The sequence below is a fragment of the Cuculus canorus genome, chromosome 8 (genome assembly GCF_017976375.1).
Source record: "Cuculus canorus isolate bCucCan1 chromosome 8, bCucCan1.pri, whole genome shotgun sequence".
NCBI lineage: Eukaryota > Metazoa > Chordata > Aves > Cuculiformes > Cuculidae > Cuculus > Cuculus canorus.
Genome location: NC_071408.1, coordinates 13,161,948 through 13,178,693, shown reverse-complemented (window position 1 = coordinate 13,178,693; position 16,746 = coordinate 13,161,948). Strand labels below are relative to the sequence as shown.

The 16,746-nt window shown below is 43.9% G+C and overlaps 1 protein-coding gene across 3 annotated transcripts in view; it reads right to left on the bottom strand.

The window, feature by feature from the left end:
• The window catches only part of NOTCH2 (notch receptor 2), an 87,328-nt gene extending 70,582 nt beyond the window's left edge, over positions 1-16,746 (bottom strand). Inside the window, exons 1-2 of one of the 3 annotated variants that reach the window (XM_054072414.1) lie at positions 16,571-16,746; positions 7,043-7,124 (exon numbers count right to left, since the gene is read on the bottom strand). In XM_054072414.1, the coding sequence (XP_053928389.1) occupies positions 7,043-7,124; positions 16,571-16,652 (164 nt within the window). In that variant the 5' untranslated portion in view covers positions 16,653-16,746. The remainder of the gene's footprint in view (positions 1-7,042; positions 7,125-16,570) is intronic. The other 2 variants (XM_054072411.1, XM_054072410.1) reach the window with 2 other exon arrangements.

The following is a 16,746-nucleotide window of genomic DNA, read 5'->3' as shown; positions in this document are numbered from 1 at the left end:
ATACAGGGGAGATATCATTCCAAATGCCAGCAGGCTACAGCACAGCAGTGTGGGAGCTCAATCACATAGAAATCTGGCACCCAGCAAAGACAGCTGTGCCAGCAGCTGGAGAATTGCTCAACTCCCACAGTATTCAAGCCTGTACACAGCACATGGGCTAGCTGTGCCCAGAGACTGTCTGCATACCCACAGCTAAATCATGTCTCTGGACGTCTATATGCAGCTGATGTATGCGTGAAGTCAAATTGAACTTCAGTCCTAGAGGGCTTACAAGATTTTGTTACAGGATTTCTTCTGGTTTCAGTACCACCAGTGATGGGGGTGGGGGGGCCTGGGAGCTCAGAAACTTCAGTGTCAGCAGCACATCAAGCTCTACAGCCTAACAGTGGCAGACACAGGCCATCCACTTGGAGTTCTCTTGATAATGAAAGCAAGTGCAGCCAACCAAAACCTCACGGAACCTCACCTAGAGCGTCTCACCAGGCAAACAAGAGGTCCTCCAACACCACCCATCACTCCAACAAATACAAAATAAACCAAAGCACATCTAAAAGATAAGCTAAAGTACTTTCTCATTGAAAGGCTGTGAAACAAATTAGAAACTCCAGGAGAACATTTCATGTTTTGTCCACAAGCAAATAAACCACCAAAATACTCCTACTCTCCCACCCCCAAACACTCAGGGATACTGGAAGTGGCATTTATCTCTTTCCCCTCGGTAACAGGGTTAGAAGGAGCCTAAACACTGATTAAGAGTATTGCCAGTATGATTTAAAAGAAAGGCTGAGACCTGTGCTCTGAGACAGTATTCACATCCATCACCCACAAATGGCCCCACATTTTGTACACACACATTCTGATACGATGGCAAAGAATGCTCTGAGACCAGGCTTGTTCTGGTATCTTCTCAGGCTAATCAGAAAAACAAGAGGGAGCATTCCAGCAGGGAACAGAAAAAGCTCTTTTAACTTCAGCTCTTTATGTCTGGAAGGACAAAACCTTACAGAATAAGCCAGAGAGAATTTGCCTGCCTGTGGAGAGGCAGTAGGTCAGGCACAGACACTCTGGAATCCACCATTTTGCTCTCCTCTTGGAGAAGAGCTTGGTCACAGTTATGCAGTCTTTCCCTCCAGCAACTCTGTGCAATCCTTTTTCAATATTAAAGAACAAAAACCCCACAGACTAGATCTTCAATCACGTCTCCTGTCATCAACATTTCTAGGCACAAAAAATGGTAATTTAGTTCTAAATGTTGGTCTAGACAAATCTGCAAATATTTGTCCCTGATTCATGTTGGGCACCACATTTTTTCCTCTAAAAATAGAGGCAAACACTGAAAAAGCAGGGTCGAAGTCCAAACTTCTTTAAAGGATATGATTATCCTCAACAGTAACTCCAGCTTCCCACAATTCCTGCTCTGCTCTCATCCCAACCTACTCTTTCAAGTTCTCTTTAGTAGAGGAAGAAAAAAGAAAAAAAAGCCACTTGTGTACAGAACAGCTTAAAATCGTAGCAGCTTGTGTCAGCTCCAAAGGACATGCTCAGAGCAGGAAACTGAATCTTTTCCAAATAAAAGCCACTGTTTCTCCTCAGTTTTCCATCTAACACTCAGAAACAGAAAGATGAAGTTTGTTCTGGCACCTTCTGGAAGCACATGAGGTCTATTAACCTACTTCAACAAGAATTTAATCTTTTAAGAACAAATTTCACATACAACTTAACTCAAATAATGATTTCTGAAAGCTAGAGTTCAAAATGAGAAAAATGTCCTGTGGGCTGCATCAGCTATGCAGCTGCTTCTAATTAAAGCTTCTCCTTTACTCTCTCTGGGCTACTTTCCAGCACAAATACTTTAGTCAGAGCTCAGCCCATTTTTTTTCCCTCTTCCTTTTCAGTCCAGCCTGCATTTGTCTCAGCTCAGGCTCTCATGGAGCTAAACAAGAGACATAAAAACTAAATGAAAGTATTTATCCAAATCTGAAGTACCCACAAAACCAAAGAGCTGTATTCACTCTAACAGTCTAATGCTACCAGTGAAGTAGAAGACTCACAAAAGCTGCATTTTTTGGCTCTTCTGCCACAAAGCCACATTGAAGTAACCTCCCAATACTTTGTCCTCTCTTGCTTTCAAAAGACTTATGGAAAATATGTCTGGTCCTCTGGAAAAACTTCCTCATCTGCTGGACTATATTTGCTTGAGCACATTCACAGCACAATCTCTTCAAATGCACATTATAGACTGTTTTAACCAGTCTTCCAGATGTTTGACTTTCATGGGAGTTTCCAATTCAGGCCCAGTGATATCATCTGGAGATGCACAGAAGGAAGCAGATGGTTCTAATTTAAAACACGAAGGGAAGAATTTCCTCCTAGTCTTGCTTCTCCCCTCTTCAACCCAGCACTCTCTTCAGTTTGATTGGAACACACTTCAGCGGGGCGGGGAGCAGGGGGAACAGTCTGATGACTAACATGAGAAGGGTCTCAGCTACTTTGCTACAGATTTTAACCAGACTTCCCTCCGGCTCCCAGGTTCTGACTCCCACACCTACACCTCCTTCCAGGAGGGAGAACAGGATTCTCTGGTTAGCTTTAAAAATGTTTCTTCCCATGTCTTAAGGCTCCCATTTATGCGTCATACTTTGCAAACTATGGGATGAGACGGCCTTTATGTTGAGCACTTAAAGCAGTACACAACTATTCTTTCTAGTCCACAGAAACTGCTTCAACAGTGTAACAATTCTCAGTATCCGGAGGAGTAAGTGCCACCCAAGTATGAACAGTCAAGATTTAGTTCAGCTTTTTTCTGAGTATCAGAGCTCTGAATAGCTTTTGGTCTGCACAGGTAAATCACAATAGAAAATTCTGACCAAGTGACTCAAATCATCATTTTGTTCCTAAATTTGAAGCTAGAAGTGTTCACGCTCTCCTCTTTATCCTCTGTCCTGCTCTCAAAGGTCTCCTTTAACTTCTGCAAGGAGAGTGAATAAAAAAGGAAAGGGCAGTCCATTCTCAGAAAGGGATAACTTTAACTTCTGCATTTAGCCTCTTCTGGAAAACTCTCAGACCTCATCCTGCGACAAGGTCTCCTATGGGTATTCCCCATTCACTTGTCTAGCAGTGATTAATCTATCGAGATAGATCCTGAGAGGATATCTGCTGCAGTCTCAGAAGCACTTTTTCAGTCTAGGATCTTGCTTTCAGCCTAATAAGTTAATTCATCTATGAAGATCCAGCTGGAAAGAAAGGTAGGTCAAAAACCTGGCAGAGGAGTTGGAGTTACTGGGGTTGAAACTAGGATAGAAGCCCCTTACCATCATGCCATTGCTGCTTTGAGTTTAAGCATGCTTTGAGATCCTCCTGCTGCCACTCTGCAGGTAAGAAGCAAAAACTGTGTCATGCAGTGATGGGCAGGAGGCTGCCCTTTTGGCATCAGCCTACCTCAGCAGCCTCCCTATTTGACTATGCACAACAAATAGGCCATGGTTGCCACTGTCCATAGTGTTAAAACAGTACTTTGGTTCATACAGAGGCACTGATATCGCAACAGTCCTGAGGTCAAAAATCCAATCTTAAAAGCCTACAAAGCACAAGAAGTAACAAGGCCAAGTTTCCTCCCTAAACCTTGGAGCACCCCTACTCACTCCCTTCTCACTTCTATTTCTGCTCCCTGTCACTGGGGCACAGTGGAGGGAAGTTGGGAGAGGCCATAGCTGCCGAACATGGGGAAAGCAGTGAAGATACTCTCTGCTTCAGTCCCTGTTCCACTCCAGGCACAGAGGGATGCCCAGTCCTGCATCCTCCTGCAGCAGAACAGACTAGGGTGCTCAGAAAACACCACACATCACTGCCAAAAATCTCTGCTCAGCTTCCCCCTGAAACAGCTCCCTGTACCCACACCTCCTCAGCCCGCCTGCAACAGCAGAAGCACTGCAAGTTCTAAGCCCTATGCCCAAGACGCTTCCTATGACTGCTTCCCCAGTCGTCTAGCAGCAGGGAGACAAGAAAGGTTTTTTCTGTTATGTTCACAGTTAGCATTAAGCAACAAGCAACTGTTATCCTGCCTCTCTGCTGGATATGAGAGCACACAAGAAGGCTCCTTCATGCTTAACACTTCAATGTGCAAAAGGCCACCTGGAGGTGTTTTGAGGGGAGGAAAAAACCCACAAAACCAACCAAAAAAAACCCACCACAGTGCAATGCAAAGCCAAACCCCAAACTGAAACTGCCTTTTGTCAAAGCAGGACCCAAAAAGCTCAGAAGGATGAGTCCCCTTTGCAGTGCCACTGCAGATACGGACAGATTTCTCGGAGTAAGGTCTGCATCCTCACCACACTGGTCACTGAGTGAGTGCAGAAAGACCTCTCAAACAAAAATTCTGACCTTGGAAGACGCAAACACAGGGATGTGTAATTTTCTAAATATAAAATCAAGGTCAAAGAAGGTCAGTAATTCAATCAAACAGCGCCACAAACCAACAGCCATGGGCTAGTAGCGTCACCAGGGGAACGGAGCTACTTAAAGAGCGCTCACAACAGCAATCTGATAAAGATCCAACACTGATTTCCTTACATGGGTCACAAGCACTTTTCCCATAACAGAAGCCAGATGCATCAGAATAAAGGTTTCTTAGCAGAAAACTAGCTTTCTCTTTTAATTGAGTAGATGCTACAGGATTTTTCTGACAAAGTAAGCTCTTTCAGCACTAAGCTGTCACTTGCAGTTTTGCCAAATAGCTTGACTAGATCTTTTGCTCACATTACTCATGTCTTACTCATCACATACAATTACCTCTGATGCAGGCTCTCCCTCAGGTGTTTGCTTGTTTCTTACAGAGAGCAAGATTAACTAGATGAACTGATCACACACTAGAACAAACAGCTTGGCCGAGAGGAAAGATGAAGAGAGCCTGTTAGAACAACTTATTGCCCCTCAGAGGAAGTACTGCAGAAAACCTAAAAAAGTGGAAGGAGTACAGATATAGCTAAACACTGAGTGATCCTGCAGAGCTACAAGCCAAGCAGTTTGCTTTAGTAGTAAGTTCACTTTCCTGAATAAAACATATCCACTGTGACATCCACCAAAAAAATTCAGAAAGTCATTTAGGTTATTACACAAGCTAGAAAGTTCCCCTGTTCAGAGTTCCTCATAGTGCAGGAAAGAAAAAAAAAAAGTTAAAACCAAAACAGGATGCTAAGAATCAGCCTGCTAAAGGTAGAGTCTTCACAACTGGGAGGTTTTTGCTACCTTTTTCCCTCCTTTCTGCAAAAAAATAAGTTCTTGAGCCAGAACAAACAGACCCATACTAAACTCAATATACAGCCTCTATTCACTGTTCCACTTACTCTGGCACCTGCAGAGGGACTGAGCTGTTACTTGAAGGAGGGGTTGGCTTAAGATCTGCACAAAGGCATTGCACAAAAAGGAAGAAGGCAACATTAGAATTATAAATAAAACTCTGTACACTAAAAAAAAAAAAAAAATCTGAGAGTGGTCGAAGCTGCCATTGCAATAAAGGAAACATGCCAAGATTTGGACTGCACTGCAAATACGAAACAGAAGTTAATCAGATGAACCAACTAAACAATTTTTTTTTTTTTAACAGTCTAAGACACAGTTAAGAGGAGAATGCAAGTTGGAGAAAGTGTCCTTAGGAAGGTACACACAGCACTAACATCAATACCAGTCTTGTTTATTATCTTCATCGTGACACACATACTTTGGCTCTGGACTGACATGCCCAAGTACACGTCAGAAAGGCCTACTAACATCACCAGTTCTTGTTTCTGTCTTAAAATACAGGCGAAAAGCAGGAAAAGTTCCAGCTTTCTTTTCAAGAGGGCAGGTCAGTTCTGTTGACAGCAACATAAAGTCATGGAAAGGAAAAGACTAGGAAGCAATAGTAGTTAAAAAATCGGAAAAAAAACCCCAACAGGGAATAACAAGTTACATACTTGCCTTTATATGGCCTTTCTGCACTTGAAGTATTGATTTGAAACTGAGAAGAAGCTCAAATTAGATTATGATTTTCCCCTTGTGCGCCACAGGTACAATTTAAGTAATACCAAGTTTAATGCCCTACATTAACAGAAAGAACTAAAGGCTGTGGCTAGAAAAGATGGATGTATAGAAATGGGTAAAAGAGCAGAGCCGTGTGTTAGGTAAGTTAAATCAAGACAAAATCCATTGATACTCAAAGAACGTTGGCATTAAGAAAACAGGGATTTGTGCCAGAAAATGGCACAACTTGCACTGATGACATAAACAAGGTTTAGGAAATAATCCATTTACTGCAGACATAACAAGTTAACCCTGCCAAACAAGGAGGATTTATCTTTTTGCAAAATACCATTTAATTTTTAAAAAAACCTAAATACTGCAGTTTGAAAGGTGAACTGCATTTAAACAGATGTGATATTCTCCAGTCACCACAAACTCTGCCAAAGCTCCAGCTCATCAGCTTTCTATGCAGCAGCAAAGTGAAAGCACCACTGAAGATGGGTGTCAACATTTACCAAAATCAATTATGGATAAATACAAATGTGGGTGTTTATTGGGGGGAGTATGTTAGTTTGGTTTTGCAGGTCCCATATTTTACTTGCTCTCCAGCACATAGGAGGGAACTGCCACGCTTCAGAGTGCGGAGTAGTTCTGAAAAACCTCTCTAAAATAGTCAATTTTAGGCTAAAGTTCTATGAAATATGGGAAGCTACGAGGTGGAGAGCAAGTTCCATCTTCAGTTGTGGGTCTGGAAGTAAGGTACAGTTTACCTGTATGATCACTTTGGCCTTGCTTCCTAACCTAATGCAAATAAATCCAACTGACAAGATCAAAACCCAAAAATCTGCACAAGAAATCCAGATTCCTTACATTACAAAAAGCTAGCACACAAAAACGAAAGCATTATCAAGAAACACCAGCTGTGCCAAAACTGTTACACTGAATGCACCCGATAAGAAAATGTGAACAATTCACATTTCCTTTCTGGCTAGGACCCTGAATGAAAGACTGTTGATTAAATTTATTAGAAACGAAAACAACTTACTTGCAATATCCTGTACCATTTTGATATGGAATGCACTTTCCCTCATTAACACATGGCCTGGAATCATCCATACACTGCAAAGCTGAAAGAAAACAGCAGTCAAATCAGTAGCCATACATGTCAAGTCAAAGCTTCATTAACATATTTGAGGGAATGAAAATCTAGCAGTAAAAAATTTTACATGACTGGAACTAAAACAAAGACACTATCACATAGTTTAATATAATCTCTGGCAGCATCAAAAGAGCCAGACTGAAAGAAGAATCAAATACAGATTTGTTCACCTGGCAACTAAATATTTCCAGATTTTCTTTTTGGTAGATTTTCAAAGCAAAGCACGCAGTAATTTCGGCAAGCTATGAAAACATTCAAGTCAGCACTTGTGTATTTTGGGTTAAGTGTCACCAATTACTACTTTCTGATCAAAATTCTGGACTGAAACTCTCTGAAATAAGAGGCAACTCCTCCTAAGCCTTCTTTCACAGTACTTGTCTCCAATTCTTTCCTTCTTTTCTACTGTCTCCAAGGTCACTTGGCACTGGAATACGGGCATCCGTCCCCCATAAGCCCAACTACTGTAAAGTCCTAGCAATCCAAATTTGCTGCAACATCATTACTGTTGTGGCACTGATTTGGGAGCAAGTGAAAACATCAGAGATGTTACAGACTGTCAGCAAATAATGTGGTATTTCTCACGAAGAGACACTGTAGCTCAAACTTGAAATTTCCAGTATTCATTTTTTTAAAAAGCATCAGGTGTGAAATAGTTCAGGGCTGCTGAATTTTTCTGCAAGTCTACAGAAAGCTCTGTTTGGATGGAAGCAGCACATCAGCTCCAGCTCTGGCATGTCCGCATCTCCTCATGGGGACCTGAATCAGTACGCCATGGCTACTGCTGAGGCAACCAGAAGGGTGAGGACCACAGGAACACTCCAGGAGCAGAAAGCACTCTAGAGCCCGGTGACCTAGACCACAGCCTGCCATTTGAATAGCACCAAAACAGTGGGTAAGGCTCTCGGAACCAAAAGATCTGGGTCCTTGCCCAAACTCAGCCACATCCCAGGGGTCACAAGCTCTTCCCAGCCCTGATTTATGCCTCCTGGCCCCCAAGCACACACAATTCTGTGCCTTTCCATATCCTATTTCAACAACTTCATTGCATTTGGGAAAGCATTTAACCAATCTTAGCTAAAGGCACTTAGAAGCATCAATATTATCCAACGTACTAAACTGCCCACCTGTGTCCTAGCTCCTGCAGGGCAGCAGATTGCCTTTTTTTGTTAAATATGATTTTCCTTTCCTCAAAAGGTATTAAATTTTCCATACATACTCAGCAAGGGACATCAGGGAAAACTAGTGCAAATCGCCACCGAAGTTTATAAGCTGGTGACTAAGGAATGGAGCTCAGAATCTGAGTTAACACACCAGCCCCACTAAGCTCTCCCTGCAATGAGCCCAAATGCAGTTCAGCAATTTGACAACTCGGAACAGACTCCAGTTACTGCTGTCCTGGGCTTGAAGTGCTATTTCTCAATAACCCTGGAGCACGTAAACAGGTCAAAAGCACTACAAGCTATTATAGGAACGTTTAACACTTGCGATCCCTACAGAGAAAACAGTTACATTAAACCCAGTTGCCCAGAAGAATTATCAGTACTTCCCACAACAGGAGTATGTCTGCCTCTGTTCACTTGGCTTCTGACAAGGGGCACTTGGATGGTGCTACTTCTGCAAGGCTCTCAGGAAAGGAGCAAAACTCCACTCTGAGCCCCTTTCAGATAACCCCTGGGGTCAGGGTTACTAAGCAACAGAAATATTAACATGGATTTTGCACAGCATTCCTACCTGCAGCAGCCAAAAACTCTTACACTGATTTGCACCTGTCTGACAATTTTTATGCCATTTACCAGGAGGCTTTGACTCCAAACTTCATCTGCTTCTGTCTGACACCACAGCCACTTGTTTTCACAGCTAAGATTAGCTCCAGTTGGCACAGCCCAGTTACTCTATGTTCAAGAGAAACCACAAAGGGATCTGCAAGGATTGGGGCTACTCCTACCAAGAAGGAAAAAGCTACTCGGGGAAAAGGAGGAAGGTGAAAAGGAGTCTTACCACCTTCCAGAGAACCAGTAGGGGAAGCAGACTTGTTCTCATCTCACCACCTTGAATTTTCATTCTTTTCACATCCATCAAGCCAGTGAAGCAAATACTCAGAGGATTATTTCTTTTGTGCCCACACTTTCAAACACAATTTTGTAATCTCTCTGAGTACTCGCGTCCCCAGTGAGAGCTGAGCAGCCAGTTGGTTTTGTTACTCACATAGTAAAAGCTTAACTAGCACTTCGCCAAAAGCACCCCCCAGCAAAACTGCAGAGGGGAACAACTGCGTGACAGCTTTCAGGGTCACAGTAAGGATCTGAATCAGTGCTTCCAGATGATCTTGCTATACCAAACACAGACATGGCAGAGAAGCTTTAGCAAAGCAATGACTAATTTTCTCCTGTTTCTTGTCAAATTATTCCTGCCTTGAACTGCTATTCAGCAAGTCATTAAACTACTACTACTAGTCCTTAGACTTCTTTAACAGAGACACCATGAATGGGGTAATGAAGGCAGCTAAATGTTTTGTGTATGGTGATCTAGAAGTGAAAGAAGCAAAGACAACAAAAACAAGAAGACTTCTACTTTTTCAGCTCAAGACAGAAACAGGCTGAATAGAAATACATTACAGAATCACAAGGTTGGAAAGGACCCACTGGATCATCGAGTCCAACCATTCCTAACACTCCCTAAACCATGTCCCTCAGCACTTCATCCACCCGTTCCCTAAACACCTCCAGGGAAGGCGACTAGACCCTGTCACTTGGGAGAAGAGCCCAGCTCCCTCCTCTCCACAACCTCCTTTCAGGTAGTTGTAGAGAGTAATAAGGTCTCCCCTCAGCCTCCTCTTCTCCAGGCTAAACAACCCCAGCTCTCTCAGCCGCTCCTCATACGACTTGTTCTCCAGCCCCTTCACCAGCGTCGTTGCTCGAACACATTGGAACACAAAGCTGGAGTAAACACACATGTAACCATGTTCTGTATTAAAATTAGTATTTAAAAGTAACATGACCACTCTTCAAAAAAGAAATTGCAAGAGAAATTGAAGACGGCAGTTTTCACAGTACAATTAGCATTTCTATGTACAAAACGCTGCCTTCCTGTTTTTCACATTTTTAACAATTTCACAACACATGCAAAACCAAAGCATTTCAACACAACTTGCTCCAACTGCTCCTTTTCTGCTACTCAACCACGTTGTGCTTAAGAGTTAACAGTGTCAGAAAGTTTACCTTCTACCTCATCCAGCCAAAAAAGTACCTTTTGCTACATCCATTAAGTCAACTGGAAATACTTCATTGTGTCCAGCATAAAAGAAGAGATTCTTGTCTTGAAAAGATAAAGCCACTTTTTTAGGAGCCATGTATGGAGAGCATCAGCTTGCTGTCAAGGCCTTGAGTCTAACAAGTGGCTTTTGACAGGTTTACACTATGTTTAAAATAACAGCAATGGTGAATTATTTGTTGGCTTTCTGGACTTCCTCTGGCTTACCAAGACCACCAAGACTATAAGAAGGTGGGTTAGCCCAGATCAAGTGCAAGCAGCAATGTTTCAAGTCCTCTCACGTGGTGGAGGGCTCACCCTGGTACACCAGCAGGTCTTCAAGGGGAAATCTCACAACTTTTTAATGTACTGAACCATCTCATGATTTCTATCAGTCCTTTTGGGCACGTTACAGGAATACTGGGAAGACAGACCAAAATTAGCAGAAGACCATGTTCTTATAAAGTGAGCAGGCTATAACTTTGATAAAATACACCCGACACACAATTTCATCATAGCCAAGTATGAAAGACTTCTTCAATGAGGGCTCTACGGGCATGCGAGATGAATGTTGTTAGCTGTACTACCTAGCCTAGAGACCATACAAACCCTTGCATCTCACTGTATTTAGACACAAATTCTGCACTGACATTTTAACTAGCCTACCAGGACAATTTTCCAAGGCCAGAGGGAAAAAGTAAGTAGCTGCTGCTGTAAAATGATCACAATGAGCATGATACTCACAGAAACACTATACAAAGTGCTGCAATTCTCAACACCTGAATCCACCAAAGCACATTCTTAACTGGAGTAAATTTCACCCAAGTTTAATCTTTTCAGCTAGAGAGACAATGTTCTGGCAGGTCTAAACTGTGACAGACGGTTAAAGCAAACCTAAGAAGAAAAGAAAGTTCGTGTTTCTGCCTCATTGTTCTTTGGGATGCCAAGATGATCTGGAAGTTGTGATTTGGTTCCTAGACTTCATCTGCCTACTAAGATACTTTCTAGGCTAGGAAACGAAAACAAGCAGAGAAAGACCAAGATCAGAAGCTGTAAGTGTCATGGTTCAGCTTTTAATAGAGCGGGCTGCTATAGAGAAATAGAGCCATAACCAGAGAAAATGTGAAAGGACTTTGTTGTAAATACCAAAAGGAAAGCAATGCAAATAAACTCCTCACCCACAAGTTCAGAAAAAGTCAAGCAGAAATAAAAATGCAAATTATCAAAACAATTAATGTTGTGAGTAAGAGACATTATAAAGCTGGTTTCCTGTAGCTCTGTGGTCGATTATCCCACATCTATGAAGGTACAGGCTCTGACCAAAGCTTTTACTCTAAATAAGGGGACAGTAGTACTCTGGCAGAGAACACAGTTGAGCGGGTGGTACAGCATTCTCCTCAGGAGGACACTCTGTGGGTCTCTCTTCTCCTTCTGTTCATAAATCTTCCATTAAGCTCACAGAAACTCAGTATTTTTTAAGAGCCTAAAAAACCTCCCACTTTAACACAGAAAAGTCAGACTAAAAACACATTAAAAACTAGCAAGAAGGACAAAATAGGTTTCAGTAACTGTTAGTCAGTGGATTTACTGTCCACTACTAACTCCAGCTATGCTACAAATCAAGGGATCTCAAATACCAAGGGAGCCAAAACCAGCATCTGATTCCCATCAGGAAAAACAGCGTGACAAAAGCCGCCAAGAGAAAATGCTGAAACATGAGGTGCGGTTCTGGAGGCAGAGCAGTAGGTCTTCGCTGTGCAGGATGAGACAAAATACCCCTTTGGCAACACCTTGCACCAACAGCTGCTGAAAACGCTGGTAAGGACTAAGAACACTGCCCAAATGGAAAAATACCCAAAGATAACCAAATTCTGGAGGAAAATCACAAAGAAGCTATAACTATTTAACAATTACACTATTCGCTAACCTCAAAGGATATAATTCCAGTGAGACTATGTACCAGCAAAGAACCCACTAGTAAATGAGTGCTAGCTGAAAATATGATATTTTTTTTCTTTTTTTTCTTAAGATCCCTCCACGGCAGCCACACTGAGAGGACCCAGGGGACAACAAACTATGGAAAAAATCTTACTGTGAAAAAGTGATAAATTCAGTTGAGATTTAGAAAATGTTAACATTTGGGGGATTTAACATGCTGAACAGTTTGCACATCACAGACAGAAGGTAGCAGTTAAGGACAAAGGCTGCCTATAAGGCATAGAAATCGTCTGTGAAGTACAAGTGCTTTAATCAGATTAAGAGATGTCCGCTGCTTTTATGCACAAAAGCCTGAAGTCAACTGGATAATGCAAGACTCATCAACTGAGAAGCTGAACAGAGCCCAGAGGAGTGTGAGGCTGCTCAACCAAGGTCCTGTAACTTTGTGAGAGCAAGCTCCAATATATCAACCAGTTTTCCTCCCTAGCGTCTCTATGCTTTGTAAGACAAGTGTAAAAAGACTTGCAAAAAAATCTTTCAGTGGATTTTAGAAGAACAAACCAGTAAGAAGAAATTTTGCTTTAGAAATTAATCAGGATTTTTTTTTTTTTAACTTGAGAGTATAAGCAGCAAATCTGACCACATTAAGCTCTCGGATACACAACACTGCATGCCCTGTCATCATCCGTTTCAAATCTGCCTTCCAAACATCTAGAAACAGGCAACATTACTAATTGGCACTCCTAAGAACAGAGCAAGGAACCATTGTGCAAATCCACAGAGTGGAAGTTTCTCTGTCCTCAGGCTTAGGAAGCTGCAGGAAGACTAGTATTGCGATCAGATGCAGCTCCTGTTCGTGGAACACCGCTCCTTGTAAAGGACTACAAGTTAGAATAGGCACTGTATTCAGGGTGAACTTGCAATGCGGCTCACAAGTCTGTCAGTCACCATGTTCTCCATTTCCTCACACAGCTGCTGTTCCCAGTCTTCCTCTATTTTCACTTTTCCAAGCAATGCCAAAATGCCTGAAATCCAGAACAGCAGCATAAAGCATTGTTCAAAAAAAAAAAAAAAGTTTTCAACAAAAAAAAGTAGGGAAGGCAATTAAAGAGCTGAAGGGGTATTGGTGTTTCCATGGCAATCTGGCAGCCAGGAGCCATGCTCGTCGCTTGTCCAAAGTCTTTCGTCATTCTCCAGCACTAAATCTTTATTAATCTGAACGTTAAGGATGTTTGCCTGTGCAGAAATGCTCACCCGCTGCTAGTGTCGAGCAGCGCTTCCACAGTCATCCAGGGTGATGTCAGAGAAAGGAGACGAAGACTTGCTGCATGGAACAAACAGCAGATGCCCATGCCATTTTGAGATACAAAGCTCTGTTTTCATCCTCATAGCAGTCTAAAAAAAGGACATGTGCCCTAGGAACAGACTATTTTCTAAACAGAACGAATGATTATTTCTGCAGCTCTCAGATGACTGTGTCTAGAACGATATAAGCACCATTTCTTCCGGATGGGTACTGGCAGCCCTTGACTTCTGCTGGCAAGATTTCAGAGCGAATTCACAGAAACCAAGAATATAACTATAAAAGAACTCTTTAGCATAGATGCTGAGGGAACCTCTGCTTTTTCTCCCAACATGGATGACATTTCCCTAATGTGTCCCAAAGGAGGGGTGAGAATCAATAACCCCTGTATCATTCCATGGCTTTGCACTCATTAGCCGCAAGTACAAACTCCAAGGAAACTACCTTAACACCTGAAGTTAAAAACTGTGGCTGTCTGGTTTGGCTGTTAAGCAAGATTCCCAACTCCAGATGAAACAGGCTGCTAGCATCCTGCTGCTGCTTCCTCTACTCCTTGTCTGGATTCAAACCGCAGCCACCCATCCATGCTCACTGAACAGATACTGGTTTTGAAAATGGGAGAAGCTGAACAGCACCAGAGCGTACTGAAGAAAAAAACCCATGTATTGCAACATCAGCAAGGCAGGAGAACAGCAGAGGGAGGGAAGCAGCTGTGGAAGCTGACAAAAACCCAAACCACACATTGTAGGAGATTCAGATGCCACCAGAGGCATAAGTCCTCTTTTCCCAATGGCTTCAAGTCCTGAGAACGTCAGTGAGAGGATCTTCACGTATTTCTAATCTGACTAAGCAATGCCCTGCAGGAAACGATGCGAGGTTGCCAGATTCCCATCGCGCTCCCTTTTGAAAGTCTAAATTAGCATCTTTGATAAGAACAAATTCGATAGGCAGTAACACCTTCCAAAGAACAAGTAAAACTTGCTCTTCCGTAAGCAAATCCCTATCAAGCAGGCCGGCATTGTCAGTGTTATCCAAAATCCTCAGAAATTTCACTGTTTGAATACTAAAGATCTCAAACTGCAGTCCACATCAGCATGCTAGCCTTGCACTGCTCTAGACTAGAAATACCTTGCAACCTGTTAGAAATACGGGCTGACAGTGAGCAGCAGCCTGGTGAAACCAGGCTTGGCAAACACCTAGGATTAACAACTACAGTGGGGAATCAGGATGGGTTTCACCAGAAAGGATTTGTTCCACCCATCTCTGCCTGACTAGGAGAGCAGCAAATTGCTCACAGCAATTACCAGGAGAGTATCCTCACCAAGAGCACAGGTGCTGCTGCCCCACCCCAGCTTACTGCAACTTCAACTGCAGCCTTTTGCAAAGTCGAACAACAGCTCAACTGGAAAAGCGAGTTGCTGCACCATTGGGCTGGCACGATGAGGCAGAGCTGAGCAGTCCAAACCATAGTGCTTACTGCATCCAGGAGCCTCCTATTTATTGACCGAGAGGGCTGACATCAGATACCTGCCCTTTCTTGCACAAGAACATCAAGCCAGTTGAACATGCACCTGAAAATACCCTTTCGGTGACTTCATCTTTCCCTTTCCTATTAATTCAAGAGGCAGCTCCTGCTCCCGGGAACCAGATGCAGGTCAGTATCTCATGAACAACAGGAGTCATTTTCAGCAAAGATTTGTCATCTCCAATAATCAGCCTTTGTTTAGCACTGGGAAGAGACTTCACCCGCAATGTCAAAAACTTTCGCAGCATGGGAGGACCTTAACCAGCCAAGTGGGTATCCATACCCAGCCCAGGGACAAGAAGCCATTTCACAGCTGCTTCTCATCTCTGCCCCTGTCAGAGAAGAAACTTGGAGGGTCAGCAGAAAGCTGGCAAGTTGCTGGTATGAAAGTACAATTTAACTAAGTGGATGTTGCATTTTGTCTTTGCAAGAACAGTATCTTGCCATCTTTCCGGACTGTGTAAGACATTTCCAGAAATGACGGTCCTCCTACGCAGCACATCTCTACTGTACCAAGGGAACATATTTCTGAATTTACAAGACACCTACCCATGAAAAACTCTTTATTTTTTTCCAGCTGCTTTTGATCAAATCTGGCTGAAACAGATTTGGGAAATAGCTTTTCTTTATTAACTCTAACCACCTTCTTGCATCATGTCCGGAAAACTAAGCAAGCCAGATTTCAGTGGATGCTACTAGAAAAAAAAAAGTATTTATCCCAGCAGACAAAAAAGGACCATTTCAGAGTCAGATCAGGTAGACTAATCAACCTGACTACTCTATAGAAGTGGACAGAGCTCTGCAGACGTCAGCTTCTGCTCCTGACCATAGCAAAGAATAACACTGCTGAAACTATCAGCGGCTCGCTCGGTCACACACTGAACAACTTCCACTCCTACTTTCTCCCATCCCTATGCTCTTCACGAGTCACAGAATCACAGAACGGTTCGGGCTGGAAGGGACTCAAAGCCCACGGGCAGCGCCCCGATAGGCAGGGACACCTCGCCCCTGCTCAGGCTCATTCCACCCGACCCGCTCTCTGGAAAGCGATCCAGGCAGGAGCGAAAAGGAAGAAAGAATGAGAAGTCGCATTAGTAATCAGCGAGCGCCGATGGCTCCGGGGCGCTGCAGGGCTGCCGGGGCTCTGCTCCACCCGCACCCGGCGGCGAATCCCAGCGCGGAGCGGGACGGGAGGGGACGAGAATCAGTCGCCCCTCCGGCCGCGGGTCCGAGTGCCCGCAGCAGGGAGGCGCGGAGGGGGCGAATGGTTCCTCCCGCGTTCGGAACTCGGGAAGCCTCGATCCCCCCGGCAGGGCAGGACCCCCCTCCGCGGGCAGCTCCCCACTGGCCGCCCCCACCCCCGGGCGCGGGGCCCGTCCCCCCGGCCCCTCGCACTCACCGGCCGCGGTGTCGGCGCGGCTGAGCACGGCCAGCAGCAGCGCGGTGCGGGCGGCAAGCGCTGCCCCCGCAGCGCCGGCCATGGCCACGGCCGCTCCCGCCGCACACGCTCGACGCGGCGCGCGGCGCGGAAGGATCTTTCCGGTCGCCGCGCGCGGAGGCACACGGACCGCACGG